This window comes from Pristis pectinata, chromosome 17 (assembly GCF_009764475.1).
Source record: "Pristis pectinata isolate sPriPec2 chromosome 17, sPriPec2.1.pri, whole genome shotgun sequence".
Taxonomy (NCBI): domain Eukaryota; kingdom Metazoa; phylum Chordata; class Chondrichthyes; order Rhinopristiformes; family Pristidae; genus Pristis; species Pristis pectinata.
In genome coordinates, this window is record NC_067421.1 from 37,018,036 (window position 1) to 37,035,738 (window position 17,703).

At 44.9% G+C, this 17,703-nt stretch overlaps 1 protein-coding gene across 1 annotated transcript in view; it reads left to right on the top strand.

The window, feature by feature from the left end:
• wscd2 (WSC domain containing 2) overlaps positions 1-17,703 on the top strand; it is a 232,417-nt gene that overhangs the window by 167,703 nt on the left and 47,011 nt on the right. The window contains exon 7 of the mRNA XM_052032007.1: positions 7,285-7,485. Coding sequence (XP_051887967.1) covers positions 7,285-7,485 — 201 coding nt within the window. The remainder of the gene's footprint in view (positions 1-7,284; positions 7,486-17,703) is intronic.

A 17,703-nucleotide genomic window follows, 5' to 3' on the forward strand; every position in this document is an offset into this window, starting at 1 on the left:
CAACCAATGCGAGGTGTGGCCCAAGGTTTGATCAATATGCTTCACGGGAAGTTTTGGCTGGGATAGAAGGGACGTGATCTAGTATTCAGGCGGTATGAGTTGGGAGTACTGCAGGGATGCAGAAGGTACAGCTTGTGGCATTCCATTAAGGAGTAGCAATGATGGTGAACAGTCACGCAATGGTTAAGTTACTAGACTAACAATCAGTCTTCAGTGTGATTGATCCAGAGACACGGGTTCAAATCCCACCTTGGCAACTGGGAAATTTAAAATCAAATAATTTAACAAATCTGGAATTAAAAATAAAAAGCCAGCTAAGGATTGCAGAGTGGTACAGCTGTCTCGTGGCTTCAACTCTGTGTGGAGGTTGGCCTATCTCTCCGTGACCACGTGGGTTTCCCCCGGGTGCTCAAGCTTCCTCCCACATCCCGAAGATGTGCTGATTGCAGGTTAATGGGTTTCTGTTAATTCCCCCAAGTATGTAGGTGGTTGGTCAGACAATCAGGACAGAGTTGATGGGCATGTGGAACCTTAGAACGTAGGAGAATGAGGGGCGACTTTATAGAAGAGTTTAAAATTATGAGAGGCATCGATAAGGTAACAGTCTTTTCCCCAGGGTAGGGGAGTCCAAAACTAGGGGGCATAGATTTAGGGTGAGAGGGGAAAGATTTAAAAGGGACTTGAGGGGCAACTTTTTCATGCAGAGGGTGGTGAGTATATGGAACGAGCTGCCAGAGGAAGTGGGTGAGGCAGGTACAATAGTATCATTTAAGAAGCACTTGGATAGGTACATGGAAGGGCGGGGCTTGGAGGGATATGGGCCGAACGCAGGAAATTGGGACTAGCTGGGTGGGCACCGTGGGCGGCATGGACTGGTTGGGCCAAAGGGCCTGTATCCGTGCTGAATTGCTCTATGACTATGACTCTGTGTGAGTGAGAATAGGTAACAGAAACAAGTGGGGGAGTGGAACTGATGGGACTGCTTTAAAGCCGATATAGACTAATGGCTTCCTTCACTGTCACAAATAAAAATGAGAAACAATAAAGTCTCAACCATGAAACTACCAGATGGTTCACTAATGTCCTTTGGGGAAGAAAATCTGCCATCCTTTCCTGGTCTGCCCTCTATGTGACTCCATAGAACATAGAGCATAGAACGTTGCAGCACAGTACAGGCCCTTCAGCCCACAATGTAGTACCAACCTTTTAACCTGCTCTAAGATCTCCCTCCCACACACCCCTACATTTTTCTATCATCCATGTGCCTATCTAAGAGTCCCTTAAATGTCCCTGATGTATCTGCCTCTGCCAGCACCCCTGGCAGTGAGTTCCACGCACCCACCACTCTCTGTGTAAAAAAGTTACCTCTGATATCCCCCCGTACTTTCCTCCAATCACATTAAAGTTATGCCTCCTCGTGTTAGCCATTGTCACCCTGGCCAACTCCACACAGAGTCTCTGGCTGTCCACTCGATCTATGCCTCTTAACATCTCATACACCTCTATCAGGTTACCTCTCCTCCTCCTTCGCTCCAAAGAGAAAAGCCCTAGCTTGCTCAACCTATCCTCATAAGACATGCTCTCCAATCCAGGCAGCATCCTGGTAAATCTCCTCTGCACCCTTTCTAAAGCTTCCACATCCTTTCTATAATGAGGTGACCAGAACTGAACACAAGATTTTAAGTGTGGTCTAACCAGGGTTTTATAGAGCTGCAACATTACCTCGCAGCTCTTGACTCAATCCCCCAACTAATGAAGGCCAACACGCCATACACCTTCTTAACCACCCTATCAACTTGCACAGCAACTTGGAGGGATCAATGGACTTGGACCCCAAGATCCCTCTGTTCCTCCACACTGCTAAGAATCCTGCCATTAACCCTGTATTCTGCCTTCAAACTTGACCTTTCAAAGTGAATCACTTAACACTTTTCCAGGTTGAACTCCATCTGCTACTTCTCAGCCCAGCTTTGCATCCCGTTGTAACCATCGACAACCTTCTACACTATCCACAACACCCCCAACCTTTGTGTCATCTGCAAACTTACTAACACACCCTTCCACTTCCTCATCCAAGTCATTTATAAAGATCACAAAGAGCAGGGGTCCCAGAACAAATCCCTACGGAACACCACTGGTCACCGACCTCCAGGCAGAATATGCTCCATCTACCACCACGCTCTGTCTTTTTTGGGCAAGCCAATTCCGAATCCACACAGCCAAGTTTCCCTGGATCCCATGCCTCCCGACCTTCTGGATGAGCCTATCATGGGGAACCTTATCAAATGCCTTACTAAAGTCCATATACATCACATCCACTGCTCTGCCCTCATCAATGTGTTTTGTCACATCTTCAAAGATTTCAGTCAGGCTTGTGAGGCACAACCTGCCCCTCACAAAACCATGCTGACTATCCCTAATCAGACTATGTTTCTCCAAATGCTCATAAATTCTGTCCCTAAGAACCTTTTCCAATAATTTGCCTATCACTGAAGTAAGACTCACTGGTCTATAATTCCCAGAGTTATCCCTACTCTCTTTTATGAACAAAGGAATAACATTTGCCATCCTCCAATCATCTAGTACTACTCCTTTAACCAGTGAGGATGCAAAAACCATCGCCAAGGGCTCATTAATCTCCTCCCTTGCTTCCTGTAGTATCCTGGGATATATCCCATCCAGCCCTGGGGACATCTATCCTAATGTTTTTCAAAAGTTCCAGCACATCCTCCTTCTTAACATTGACATGCTATAGCTTATCAGCCTGTTTTATGCTGTCCTTACAAATGTCAAGGTCTCTCTTATAGGTGAATACTGAAACAAAGATTTCATTAAGGACCTCCCCTACCTCCTCTGACTCCAGGCACATGTTTCCTCCTCTATCCCTAATCGGTCCTACCTTCACTCTAGTCTTCACATACGAGTAGAATGTCTTGGGATTTTCCTTAATCCTACTCACCAAGGCCTTCTCATGCCCCCTTCTAGTTCTCTGTCCATTCTTAAGCTCCTTCCTGGCTACCTTGTAACTCTCTAGAGCCCTGTCTGATCCTTGCTTCCAAAACCTGTAAGTAAGCTTCTTTCTTCCTCTTCACTAGATATTCCACATCTCTTGTCAACCATGATTCCTTCACCATACCATCCTTTTCTTACCTCAATGGGACAAACCTATCCAGAACCCCATGCAAATGATCTCTAAACAACCTCCACATTTCCATTGTGCATTTTCCTGAGTACATCTGCTCCCAATTTACACTCCCAAGTTCCTGCCTAATAGCATCATAATTCCCCCCTCCCCAATTAAATGCTTTCCCATATTGTCTGCTCCTATCCCTCTCCAAGGCAAGGGTAAAGGTCAGGGAGTTGTGGTCACTGTCTCTGAAATGCTCACCCACTGAGGGATCTGACGTCTGACCAGGTTCATTGCCTAGTACCAGATCCAGAATGGCCTCTCCTCTAGTCGGCCTGTCTACACATTGTGTCAGGAATCTTTCCTAGACACACCTAACAAATTCCAACCCATCCAAACCTTTTGCACTAAGGAGGTCCCAATGAATATTAGGGAAGTTGAAATCACCCATGACAACAACCCTGTTATTGTCATGGGTGATTTCAACTCCAGACTCACCAATGTGGGCCAAAGGGCCTGTTCCTGTGCTGTACTCTTCACCTCAATTCAGTAGCAAGTCAGGATGGACAAATGCCAGCATTGGCATTGTTGTCCAGAACCTGAGAGTGCAGGACCTGAAAACCAAACATGAAAATTACAGTCGGTGAGATTGGCTCGTGAAGACCATTGGCATCAACCTTAAAGCACCTTCAACCAAATAACTACACTTTTACCAATCTAGTTAGTGATGGTGTTGAAGTTACTTGAGATAAGCAGAGACTGATCAAAGTCTCCACAGGAGACAACGTGATACTGGGTTCATTAATAGCTAACTGACATTCAGTAATGGATGTCATGACCAGGATAGATGTTTTGGAGTTTTGTTTCATTACTTTTCAGCATCAGGGAGAACTGTTTGCATAAATTTCCCTCAGGACATGTGGTAAGTAGAACAGTGTGAAGAAGGGCAGATTGAGCTTGATCTGTCGGATTAATGAGCAACCTGACCTTTCCCAGACCATCGTTTAAGTTCTTGATGTTAGCAAAAGCATCATGCAAATTAAAAAAAAATGAAATGTCCTGCTCACTTTTGGCTTCCTAATTGAGAAAGATCTCGTACACTTACAAACAATGCATGTTTCCTCTGTCACAGCCATGAATGCACTTCAGAAATACTTCACTGGCTGTAGATTTTCAAACGTTGTGATAGGTGTTATATAAACGTACCTTTCATTTTTCTGTATGCGCCTATGGATGGTGCGCGCTGGCACTCCAGAGCCATGCCTATATGAAGGCAATGCCTCTTTAACTACTGATCAAGCAGAATGTGCCACTGCAGAGTGGCTGGTTGAGTTATCTTGTCATCTTTCCTCCGCTCTCCACTATTTAATACTGCTTCTCATTGTGAGTCTTGCTCCTTCAACCAGTGACTGCAGATAAGGATTCATTTTTGGGACGAGCTTTTCATTTACTAAGTTCCTCCTTGACATTTCGACTCTCGATTATTCTACCAATAAAAATGCTCATTGTCATCAAGTAACACAGCACGGAAACAGGCCCTTCAGCCCAAGTGGTCCATGCCGACCAAGATGCCCATCTAAGCTGGTCCCATTTGGCCCATAGCCCTCTAAACCTTTCTTATCCTTGCACCTGTCCAGATGTCTTTAAAATGTTATATTTGTATCTGCCTCAACCACTTTCTCTGGCAGCTCATTCCGTATACCCACCACCTCTACGTGAAGAAGTTGTCACTCAGGTCCCTTTTAAGTCTTTCTTCTCTCACCTTAAACCTATGCCTTCTAGTTTTTGATTCCCCAGTCCTGGGAAAAACCCTGTGCCAATTCACCCTATCTATGCCCCTCCTGATTTTATACACCTCTATAAGGTCACCCCTCAGTCTCCTACACTACAAGGAATGAGGTCCTAGCCTGCCCAACCTCTCCCTATAACTCAGGCCCTTGAGTCTGGGCAACATTGTAAGTGTAAGATAGTTTTCATTGTGTATAGACAGAAATTACCGACAAGTGCCTTACAAGGATACAAAGCAATGTGAGTTGGGTCTTTTACATGAGAAAAAGACCGAGGAGTTCATATTGTAAATAAGATTGTGAATAAGTCAGCTTGTTTTACAATGAAAGTTACATATTATGTAAGTTTTGCAAGTTTTGAGTTGACTTTTTCAAAGTCAGGGAGCCACTGGAATGCACTTAGAGAGAATTAGGTTGCATACATAATGAGGCGTGGTTTATCATAATTTTCCTCAATCCTACAAACAGCACATCAAAAGAGATTTCTCATCAGTGATCACTATAACTTGAAAGAAAATGGGGTTTCTCATTGCCTTTCATTTCCTTTTCCTGGATTGGAACCAAGTCTAGACTGCTGAGATGAAAGATGAAATAATTATGCAGCACCTTAAGATATCTCTCTGGTCAGGAAACCACGAGATCTTTCTTGTCCCTCGTTGAATTTAGCCGCAGGTCTATATTATGTCCATTGGAACATGGACATTAGACTTTGGGTTAATATCTCATATGAAAATAAATGTCTTTTTAACAATGTGGTGTTCCCTTAATACTGAGAGACAGTGTCGGTTCATCTCTCGTCTCTGAATCTGAAAGTTGTGCATTTAGCTGCAAACACTTGAATTTAAAAATCTGGATTGAATTACCACTGCAATGCTGAGAGATACACAACCCTTGGAGGTGAGATGTCGACCAAGGTCCCGCCTGCTCTCTCAGGTGGATTCCCGTGATTCTATGTTTAAGACGAGCAGTAGAGTCCTGGGTAACATGACTAAGAGAGGCTATCTGGTCACTATAGAGCCTTGTCAAATCAGTTGCTGCTCTGTGACGCTGCACACGGTGATTAAAATTGGGTCTTTCTTGAGCTGTAGCTTTGTACACATTCCCCACTTCCTTCTCTTTCCCTTAATATATAACCTCTTACGCCCAACATCACCAAAGGCAGATTATCTAGCCACGTTCACATTGTATGTTGGAACATGCTGTGCATAAATTTGTTGGGCCACTTCCAACAGTGCCTGGACTTTAACTACTTCCTTGGTTGTAAAGCATTCTTTGATTCCTGGATGTTGTTAGAGGTATTTTACAAAGTTAAGTGTTTGTTTCTGCCCTTCTTTCACTGAAGGGCTGGAGTGAGGATTGAACCATGCCTTACTTGCTCGGAGACGGGACAGGGCTGTGAGTGATGATCCACTATTGGCTCATTGCCAAAAGATTCCAGCAAATATGCAGTGGAGTCACAGTGACTGTCGCAATGCCAGTTTTATGCCAGGTCTGTGCTGAGTTATCAGATATTTATTAAGACATCAGTTGGGTCACTATGACTGGAGAATGGAGTGGGGGAATGCAGAAGAAGATCACAATTCCAATGGGAAGAAAGGGGATTAAATCAAAGTGTGATCCTTTTGTGATCAAGAAACACACCTGCTTTCACAGTCTGGGGTCAAGTACAAAGACTGGCCAACATGACCCCTTGTGGTTCAGTGCCCCAGTGTAAATCAGGAACTGGCAAGAGAAGAGCCAAATGATAATGAGTTCTGACCTTGTGGCCCAGGGGATCTTTCCATATCATCGCTGTCTCACTGTTATTGGTATTGGTTTATTATTGTCACTTGTACCGAGGTACAGTGAAAAACTTGTCTTGCATACCGATCGTACAGGTCAATTCATTACACAGTGCAGTTACATTGGGTTAGTACAAAGTGCATTGAGGTAGTACAGGTAAAAACAATAACAGTACAAAGTAAAGTGTCACAGCTACAGAGAAAGTGCAGTGCAATAAGGTGCAATGTCAAAACAAGGTAGATCGTGAGGTCATAGTCCATCTCATCGTATAAGGGAACCGTTCAATAGTCTTATCACAGTGGGGTAGAAGCTGTCCTTAAGTCTGGTGGTACGTGCCCTCAGGCTCCTGTATCTTCTACCTGATGGAAGAGGAGAGAAGAGAGAATGACCTGGGTGGGTGGGGTCTTTGATTATGCGGGCTGCTTCACCAAGAGGTAAAAACAGGGTCCATGGAGGGGTGGCTGGGGTCTTTGATTATGATCGCTTTCCCTTCCAAAAGGTGACTGGGTGACTTCAGATCTGCTCAGCACCCACGAGGGCCAGCGACAGATGGTGACGCCTGTTCTCTGTTTTATTCTTTTCCCTTAGGCTTCAAGGGGGAACGAGACCACTGGAAAAGTGGGCGGCTGATTTGTATAAAGACACACGAGAGTGGCAAGAAGGAAATCGAGTCGTTCGATGCCGCAATCCTTCTCATCCGGAACCCTTACAAAGCACTGATGGCTGAATTTAACCGCAAATACGGAGGCCACATTGGCTTTGCCTCTGAGGCCCACTGGAAGGGGAAAGGTAGGATATAGGGTGTTGCCTTTTGCATGTCTGAAGACCAAGGGTTCAGTTACTGGATGAAGCCAAGTGAAGGTGAGAACCAGCACCAAGCCTGTGAGCCTGAAGTTGAACAATTGGTAATTGGTTTATTATTGTCATGTGTACCAAGATACAGTGAAAAGCTTTTTGTTTGCATGCCATCCAGATAGATCATTCCATACATAAGTACACTGAGGTAGTACAAAGGGAAACAGAATGCAGAATATATTGTTACAGTTACAGAGAAAGTGCAGTGCAGGCAGACAAGTGCAAGGACCATGACAAGGTAGATTGAGAGATCAAGAGTTCATCTTTATTGTATAACAGCAGGATAAAAAATGCCCTTGAACCTGGTGGTACTTGTTCTCAAGCTTTTGTATCTTCAACCCGATGGGAGGGGTGAGAAGAGAAAATGACCAGGGTGGGAGGGGTCCTTGATTATGCTGGCTGCTTTCCCAAGGCAGTGGGAAGTGTAGACAGATTCGTTGGAGGGGAGACTGGTTTTCATGATAGATTGAGCTGTGTTCACAGCCCCCTGCAGTTTCTTGTGGTCTTGGGCAGAGCAGTTGCTGTACCAAGCCGTGATGGATCCGGATAGGATGCTTTCTATGGTGCATCTGTAAAAATTGGTGAGAGTCAATGGGAACATGCTAAACTTCCTCAGCCTTCTGAGGAAGCAGAGGTGCTGGTGTGCTTCTTATCCATAGAATCCACATGGCTGGATCAGGACAAATTGAATCAGAATCAGATTTGTTATCACTAACTTAAATTACATGAAATTTGTTGTTTTGTGGCCACAGTACAGTGCAAAGACATAAAAATATTATAAATTACAAAGTTAAATAAATAGTGCAAAAAGGAGTGTTCATGGGTTCATGGACCGTTCAGAAATCTGATGATTGAGGGGAAGAAGCTGTTTCTGAATCATTAGGTGTGGGTCTTCAAGCTCCTATACCTCCTCCTCGATGGTAGTAATGAGAAGAGGGCATGTCCCAGATGGTGAGGGTCCTTAATGATGGATGCCGCCTTCCTGAGGCGCCGCCTTCTTGAGGCGCCGCCTCTTGAAGGTGTCTTCGATGGTGGGGAGGGTTGTGTCTGTGATGGAGCTGACTGAGTCTACAACCCTCTGCAGCCTCTTGCGATCCTGTGTATTGGAGCCTCCATACCGGGCTGTGATGCAACCAGTCAGAATGCTCTCCACCGTACATCTATAAGAATTTGTAAGATTTGATATTTACACCTGGGGACTTGGAGTTCTCAGCATTAATGTGAAACATCACACATTAACTTCATAGAAAAGCCCAAGGTGATTGGTGGATGCCTCTTAAGGAAAAGTGAAGTATGAGAGCTGATGAGGCAGTTATTGAAGTGCATCTCACAGGGGGAGAAAGAAGAGGAAAAGTTCTGGAGTGAGAAACCCAGAGGCCAGGCTCCGGGCAGTTGAAGGTAAAGCCTTCAATGTTTCTTCATCTCTCCTACAGCTTGATCAAAATTTATAAATTGAGCTTCCAAGTCTGTAAGGCGCAGTCCAAGTTCTTTGGGGATATCTGCAATATCTGCAGATGTGATGGTAGGCTCCACTGTTGGCTCTTGGTTACCTCATTAATGGACAGCTGAACTTTGATTTGCCACTATCCAATGTCCCATTCTGGACCTGCTCAAAACCGACGATGTCCTTCGAGGAAGGTGGAACCCAAAGCCTTGGGTATTGATTGAGTCCTTGTTTGGGATGACGCTCTCAGTCCAGGCTTTAACCCATTCATCATCAGTGTTGAAATTGCTGAGGTGAGGCATTGGACCAGAGCTGGGGAACCCACCTCAAAAACAAAAGGCATAGCTTATGTTACCCATTTTGTCCACTTATCTTGAGTGAACAGCCCTTGCGTTTCTCCCTGCAACAGTGTGACTCCCCACCATCAGAACCATAGAACCATAGAACAGTACAGCACAATACAGGCCCTTTGGCCCACAATGTTGTGCCAACCTTTAAACCTCGCCTAAGACTATCTAACCCCTTCCTCCCACATATCCCTCTATTTTAAATTCCTCCATATGCTTATCTAGCAATCTCTTGAATTTGACCAATGTACCTGCCTCCACCACCGCCCCAGGCAGCGCATTCCATGCCCCAACCACTCTCTGGGTAAAAAAACCTTCCTCTGATATCAGCATTCACTGCAGTTGTACTGTTCCAGTTTTGATGGATACACTTGAGTAGATTCCCCTGCCTCTCCTTCCTGGAGATGGCCAATTTGAGCCCACTGTTCAGGTATCAGGTGACAGATTCCATTTTCCTCTGAACACTCCCTCCAAATGGATGAGTGTAACGGCCAAGTGACCATGGGGACAAAGGCACCTTATTTTAATTATTTTTCAAAGGATATAGCATAGAGGAAAATACGGTTGTCATCTCCCAGAGCACGGAGCTCAAAATAACTAACAATACCACAGCCAAGTAGTGGGGCTGGAATTAAACTGGGCCAGAAGGAGTTGATGGGGGAACAGAAGATAGTGTGAGTTACAATGCAAGCAGCAGAGTTTGGGACTTGGTGGTCAGACAGGAGGGTGTAATCATCTGCAGAGAGAGGCATCTGTACGGGAGGTGAGCTTAGAATGTAGAATGGAAGAGGTTCAATTCTTTAGTTGTTTGTGCAGCCCAGGAGACATTCACCTGGTAAAATAAGCAGTTTACTTGGAGACACAAGGAAGTCTGATGCTGGAATCTGGAGCAACAAACAAACTGCTGGAGGAACTCAGCAGGTCAAGGAGCATCTGTGGAGAGTGACAATTCCTCTCCCCCCCACAGATGTTGCTCAACTTACTGAGTTTTAAGCAGCTTACCTTCCCCATTATTTTCATTAAATCGGATTCCGTAATTGCAACATCTATGAGGTAATTATTTCTGAAGCTATTACAAAAAGTATGAGCACATGAGGAAAAGATGCAGGAACAACTCCCTTACCCCTGCTCCACCATTCAGTACGGTTGCGGCTGACCTTTTACCACTTTCCTGCACTAACCCCCGATAAAGCAGCCACTTCTGCGCACCGCAAGATCCCCCAAGCCGCAGTGCAATAATGACAAAATATTTTCTACTCAAGGCCACGAGAAAGGATGGAACAGTTATCAGAAAGCTTGCTTAAAATAACAGGCAAGTGGTTGTATCAGAACTTGGATGTATATTGTTTTTCAGTTTCTATGTACAAGATGTAAAAGCAGGAGTGATTGGCTCCTTTTATAACATGCTTTCTAGTGAGTGAGATACTTCTGGTAAGTTGGTAAATCGGTTTATTATTGTCACGTGTACCAAGGTACATTGAAAAACTTGTCTTGCATACCATCCATACAGATCAATTCATTACAACAGTGCATTGAGGTAGTAGAAGGGAAAACAATAACAGAATGCAGAATAAGGTGTTACAGTTACAGAGAAAGTGCAATGCAGTCAGTCAATAAGATGCACGAGGTGGAATCATTGTTATAATCTAAGGAACGTAACAACCATTTGGCGCAAGCTCCCACAAACATCACTGTAATGATGATTGGAGAACTTGTCAGTGATCTTGTTTATGGGATAAATGTAGAACTCTCCTCCATCTCTTCAAATAAGTAACATGGGGCCTGTTGCCTGGTTATCTTGAGTGGACAACTGACGCATTTCTCCCTGTGACACTGTGACTCCCCATCATCAGCATTCACCCCAGCACTGCTGGTTCTGTTTGGGACAGGTACATTCGAGCAGCTTATCCTGCTTCGCTTTCCAGGAGATGGTCAATTAGAGCCCAGGTCCCCCCTTCCCCCCTCCCCAAAGGTTTTGCTCACTGCACCAGGTGACAGATACCAATTTCCTCATCACACTCATTTCACAGGATAGGTGTGATGAACAAGTGACCATAGGGACAAAGGCATCTCATTGTAATTGTTTTGTGAAGGATAAAGTGCTGAGGAAGATGCATCAGAGCGTTCTGGGAGTGGTAAGGAGCTCAAAATGATTAACGTTGTTACCACAGTCAAGTGATGGACGAACACATAGAGGGTTGCCCTCCCCTTGTTCGAACCAAACTAGGCCAGGCAGCTTTTGTTTTCCTTTGTCCTGATTTATTTCTCGAGAATCTTGCAGAAACGAACTTTTAATAGCTACAATTCCCAGAATCCCTGCACTGCTTTGAGAAATTGCCTCAGTGCTTTGTGCCTTCCCCCCTCTCTCTCACTCTCTCTCTCTCTGTCTCCAAATCATGGCATCTCAGTAATTGTACAGATCCACATCCAGTCAGTGGGGAGCTGGGCTTGTTGGCTGGAGAGGAATCGCCCTCCTGATGGCCTCACCTCCTCACACAGCCAGTGATATCGGTGGAAACCCTCACACCACTCTCGTAATTTAAGTGAGGCAAGGAACACACACACACACACACACACACACACACACACACACACACACACACACACACACACACACACACACACACATCTGGAGAAACTAGTACAGGGGGCAGCACAGTGACACAGCTGGTAGAGCTGCTACCTCCCAATTCCCCTGACCTCGGGTTCGATCCTGACCTCCGGAGCTGTCTGTGTAGAGTTTGCACGCTCTCCCTGTGACCCTGTGTATCTTTCTAACTCAGTCACTCAACCAGGTTACCTCAACAGCTTATCCCCACACAATCTTGGCTTCACCCTATCAGACATATTCCTTGTCCATCACTCCCCCAACCTCTCTGAAGCTCAGAACTCCTTCTCTCTTTCTCCAGGGTCTTTGACTCGAAACATTAATCCTGCTTCTCTCTCCACTGACGCAGTTGACCACCCGTTGAGCATTTCCATCACGTCCTGATTTTGTATCAGATTTTCAGCGTCTGCAATTTTTTTGCATTTCATTTCACAGTGCAGAGAAGGTTCCTGGAACGAAGGGTGGACATATGAAGAAAAATCGAGCAGGTTGAAACATCAGGAAATGCTGGAAACACCCAGCATGTCAGGCTGCAGCTGTGGAGAAAGAACCGGTGTTAATATTGCATATTCATAGGATAACAGTTCCCTTAGTGTGGACACCATCAAGCTCGTTTGGTTTCTGAGGGCAATCTGCTAAGAGGAACAGCCAAATAATTATTTGCTTGCGTGTATAATTAATGCTGCTTGTAATTGATGGCTTGTTGGATAGACCTTGGATCTTTAGATTTCATTTAAGCAGGACAGGCAGCCTTGCTCTGTGGTTTAAGTGTGGCTCGCAGCGATCAGAGAGCAAATAAAAGTCGCTGCTATAAGAAGAATCAGCCGCAAGATTTACAAGGAAACAAATCAGCTGTGATCTGCACACTGCTTATGGACATGCTATAAAATTTGGGGAGATTAAGCCTGGGCTGGTGGACGTAAATCACCTCTGTGCTGGAATTAAGTGCCCCTTGGTGCTCGCTTAAAATGCTGCAGTGCGGTGAGAGGAGAGTCTCTGTGGAGCTTGCTCGCAGCATGACACCAGGGAGTGACGACGCTTTTCTCCTTGAAGTGTCCGCGGCCTTCGCAACGGCCTCACTCTGTGCCTCCAACCTGTTGCCAGCCCTCCGCTGAACATAGAACATAGAACACTACAGCACAGTACAGGCCCTTCGGCCCACAATGTTGTGCCAACATTTTATCCTGCTCTAATATCTATCTAACTCTTCCCTCCCACATAGCCCTCCATTTCTCTACCATTCATGTGGCTATCAAAGAGTTTCTTAGATGTCTCTAATGTATCTGCCCCCACAACCTCTGCCGGCAGTGCGTTCCACGCACCCACCACTCTCTATGCAAAAAACTTACCTCTGACATCCCCCTCATACCTTCCTCTAATCACCTTAAAATTATGTCCCCTCATGTTAGCCATTGTGGGCCTGGGAAAAAGTCTCTGACTGTCCACTCGATCTATGCCTCTTATCATCCTGTACACCTCTATCAAGTCACTTCTCATCCTCCTTCTGTCCAAAGAGAAAAGCCCTAGCTCACTCAACCTATCGCTGGACTGAGGACTTCAAGCGAAGCCTGTGCTGCTGATGGGAGACTGATGGGAGCCCCAGTGTTCTGAGTGCTTTTGTTCTGGGACCAACGTCCTTTTAAACCCCTGTCAGGTTTGTGTAGCACTGCTCGTGGACAAATGTGCTTGCTTTATCTGTAACTTTCTGCTCAATCTCCACTTCCCTTTCTCTGTTTCCCTTCTCGGTTATCTCTTGCTTCCTTAGTGGGCACAGCTCAGCACATCACGGAAACCAGCCTCCCCTCCATGGACTCTGCCTACACTTCTCACTGCCTCAGTAAAGCAGCCAACAAAATCAAAGACCCCTCCCACCCCAGACATTCTCCCTTCTCCCCTCTCCCATTGAGCAGAAAATACAAAAGCCTGAAAGCACGTACCACCAGGCTCAAGGACAGCTTCTATCCTGCAGTTATAAGACTATTGAACTGTTCCCTAGTACAATAAGATGAACTCTTGACCTTACCATCTACCTCGTTTTGACCTTGCACCTTATTGTCTGCCTGCACTGCACTTTCTCTGCAACTGTAACACTTTATTCTGCATTCTGTTATTGCTTTTCCCTTGTACTACCTCAATGCACTGTTGTAATGAAATGATCTGTATGGATGGCATGCAAAGCAAAGTTTTTCACTGTACCTCCGTACATGTGACAATAATAAACCAATTTACCAATTTGATTGAAACAATCAAGAATAGCTGTCAGTCACGCTGTTTCTGAGAGTTTCTGGTGCCTGTTAAGCTCCAGCTTCCTACAACATAACAGTTCAACAATGTTTTGATGACTATAATAAGCACTACTCCAGAGCCTACCGACACTTTTCAGCAAACCTTGGTAATGATCCCATCACACAATACCAATTGGTTCAGGTAACAACTGCCACAGACAGAGAACACGTGATTTCTGGTTCTCTGCAGTCTCACCCTGATCCAGCTAAAGGTCTGGTCTCTGCCACACAGGAGCAGCTTGAAGCTCCAAAGGAACATCATGACATCTTCTCTGAGCAGAGAGATGCCACACGTGAGCAGATCACTCTGCTACAGCAACAGAGATAGGGCACACAGGAGTTCATCTCCCTTCTGCAAAGGTGTGCACTCACTCACCCCTTTATTGCAAGCAAACAGTCATGCTGTGGTACCAGAGTCCTGTGACTTGGAGCCTGTCAGCTGGGTCTTCCAGGTCTGGAGGTCGGGAACATGGTCTGAGTGTCAGCAGGCTGTTAGACTATTATTTACCCAGATCAGCCAATCCCATTCCCCATTCTTCCCCTGTAGCTCTGCATTTCTTATCTCCCTTGAGTTCCTAGCTAATCTTCTTTTGAAAAGCAATGATTGAATCTGCTTCCACTCCCGTCAGGCAACGAATTCCAAAAAAAGACCACAATGTGTCAACCCTGATTCTTTTGCCAATTATGTGTGCTCTTTGATTTCCAGTCCATTCTGTCAGAGGAAGCAGCTTCTTTCTTGAGGTACAGGGGCATCTTGGGGTCCAAGTCCATAGCTCCCTGAAAATGGCCACGCAACCAGTTAGGGTGGTAAAGAAGGTGTATGGCATGCTTGCCTTCATTGGTCAGGGCACTGAGTATAAGAGTAGGGAAATCATGTTGCAGTGCATTAAACTTTGGTTAAGCTGCATATGGAGTATTGTGTGCAATTTTGGTCACCCCATTACAGGAAGAATATAAATTAGTAAATTAAATTGGTAAATTGGTTTATTATTGTCACATGTACTGAGGTACAGTGAAAAACTTTGTTTTGCATGCCTTCCATACAGATCATTTCATTACATCAGTGTATTGAGCTAGTACAAGGGAAAAGCAATAACAGTGTTGGTATTGGTTTATTATTGTCACTTGTAATGAGGTACAGCGAAAAACTTGTCTTGCATCCCGATCGTACGGGTCAATTCATTACACAGTGCAGTTACATTGAGTTAGTACAGAGTGCATTGAAGTAGTACAGGTAAAAACAATAACAGTACACAGTAAGGTGTCACAGCTACAGAGAAAGTGCAGTGCAATAAGGGGCAAGGTCACAAGGTAGATCATGAGGTCTAAAGTGTTACAGTTACAGAGAAAGTGTAGTGCAGGCAGACAATAAGGTGCAAGGCCATAACGACGTAGGTTGTGAGGTCAAGTGGCCAACTTATTATACAAAGGAACCATCCAGTAGTCTTATAACAGTGGGATGGACGCTGTCCTTGAGCCTGGTGGTACGTGCTTTCAGGCTTTGGTATCTTCTGCCCGTTGGGAGGGGGGAGAAGAGAGAATGTCCGGGGTGGGTGTTTGGAGGGGGCACAGAAGAGGTTTACCAGAATGCTGCCTGGATTTGAGGGTATAAACTGTAAGGAGAGTATGGACAAACTTGGGTTATTTTCTCTGGATTGTCAGAGATTGAGGGGAGACCTGATAGAAGTTTATAAAATTATGCGTGGCATAGATAGAGGAGAGAGTTAGAATCCTTTTCCCAGGGTGGAAATGTGAAATACCAGAGGGCATGTTTTGGTAGAATTCAGTCGATTTCTAATGTAGGTGATCCAATTTGAGACCTGGTCCAGGATATGATGTCCACTGCAGGATCACCAAGGTATTTGGGGATGACTCTCAGACAGGGTCCTATCCGTGTCGACTGAAGGGGTCTTACCACTGAGGCCATGTGTTGGCACTTAAGCCAGGGGAAGTACCAGGCAATTTCACCTTCTTGTTGCTGGGTCAAGATTGGTTTTATATCCTCTGTTTCAAGAGAGATCCACTGTCTTGTGGCCTTGCACTTTCTGAAAGCAACCTTATTTTAATTCATCACAGCTTCAAAGACACAGTATTCAGTCTCTCTCTTACCCCTCCCATGTTGGCTTTTGGTTTTGTCTCAGAACGGTGTGCATCATTTCAATAAACCATTCATCTTCCTTAAGTTATCATGGAATGTTGGTTACAGTACCCAAAAGGACAGATGGTGTCTTAATCTTCTGGTATTTTTTAAGCTACTCTGTCAAGTAAAGAGTTTTAAAGTGTCAAATAAATGCTTGAAGCTGTCACAGGAAGCTTGAGTTACATTCAGTGAAGGTTTCCTCAGATCATAAGAAAGAGATAATTATGAACTGAGTGCCATATTTTGATGAAATCTAGTGTTTGAAGCATAAAAATCTACAGCTGTCCCACTCTGAGGATGTGCACCAGGGTGTCAATCCACACTAATGTAAAATAGGCATAGGAGATATCAGTTGAATATTTGAGTCCTTTCAGAACTAATATCTGCCGTAACATTTTGAGTGCGGAATGGTTCTGAGTAGGCACTCCTGCTCCAAGTCAATTTGGTAATTGGTTTATTGTTGTCATATGTACTGAGGTACAGTGAGAAACTTTGTTTTGCATGCTGTCGGATCCGGTTATTTTTGAATCCGCAGGTTCTTTCAGGAGTCCAAGAATGAGTTGAAAGCAACTTGGTGCTTCACAAACTTTTATTGGAAAAGTTTAAAACAAAGAAACAGTCACAGAGCACATGGCACTAGCTTTACTACTGGGAGATGAGCCGAGACAAAAGGAGCTAAAGATGAGCCAGGGCCGGTGGGCTTGGGAGGAGGGGGTGGGGGGGAGTTGGGGGGGGGCGGGTAGGGTGTGAAGTGAGCAAAAGAGTGATTAACAAAAACAGACACCTTTTATGCCTGGATAAGAAGTACACCTTAGCTAACAATAGTCCAATCAGAAGACCTATTAGATACCTGTGGCAAAACCAGTCAATGAGAAAACACATATTCACCTGATGGACGAACCAATAAACTAGGAAGCGGCCATTACTTGTGCAGCCACTTGAGGTGAGATGACTTACTTCCGTGTGTTGCATGCTGTTTTTGCAACCTAGCAGGCATGTAGTGCCAAGCTGCATCTTCAGCACCATCTCATCATTCGGACATGCCCAAGTTCTTCACCTTCCTTACTTAATTCAGCAATTTTCCTGCTAATCTTGATTACGTGCCAAAAACCTGAATGACACTTCTTATGATGTCAGCTACTACACCTCCCTCTGTTCTGTCCATTAATATTTTTTTAAAAGCAAGGTATTTCCACTAATTAGCTCTGACCAGGGTTTTTTTTTAATTGATTCCGACCCTTGGCCTGCCATCCCTGACTGCAAAGGGAGACAATCCATATCTGTCTAGTTATTGCTAAGGCTCGGGGCTTACCTCATTATTGGGGCAA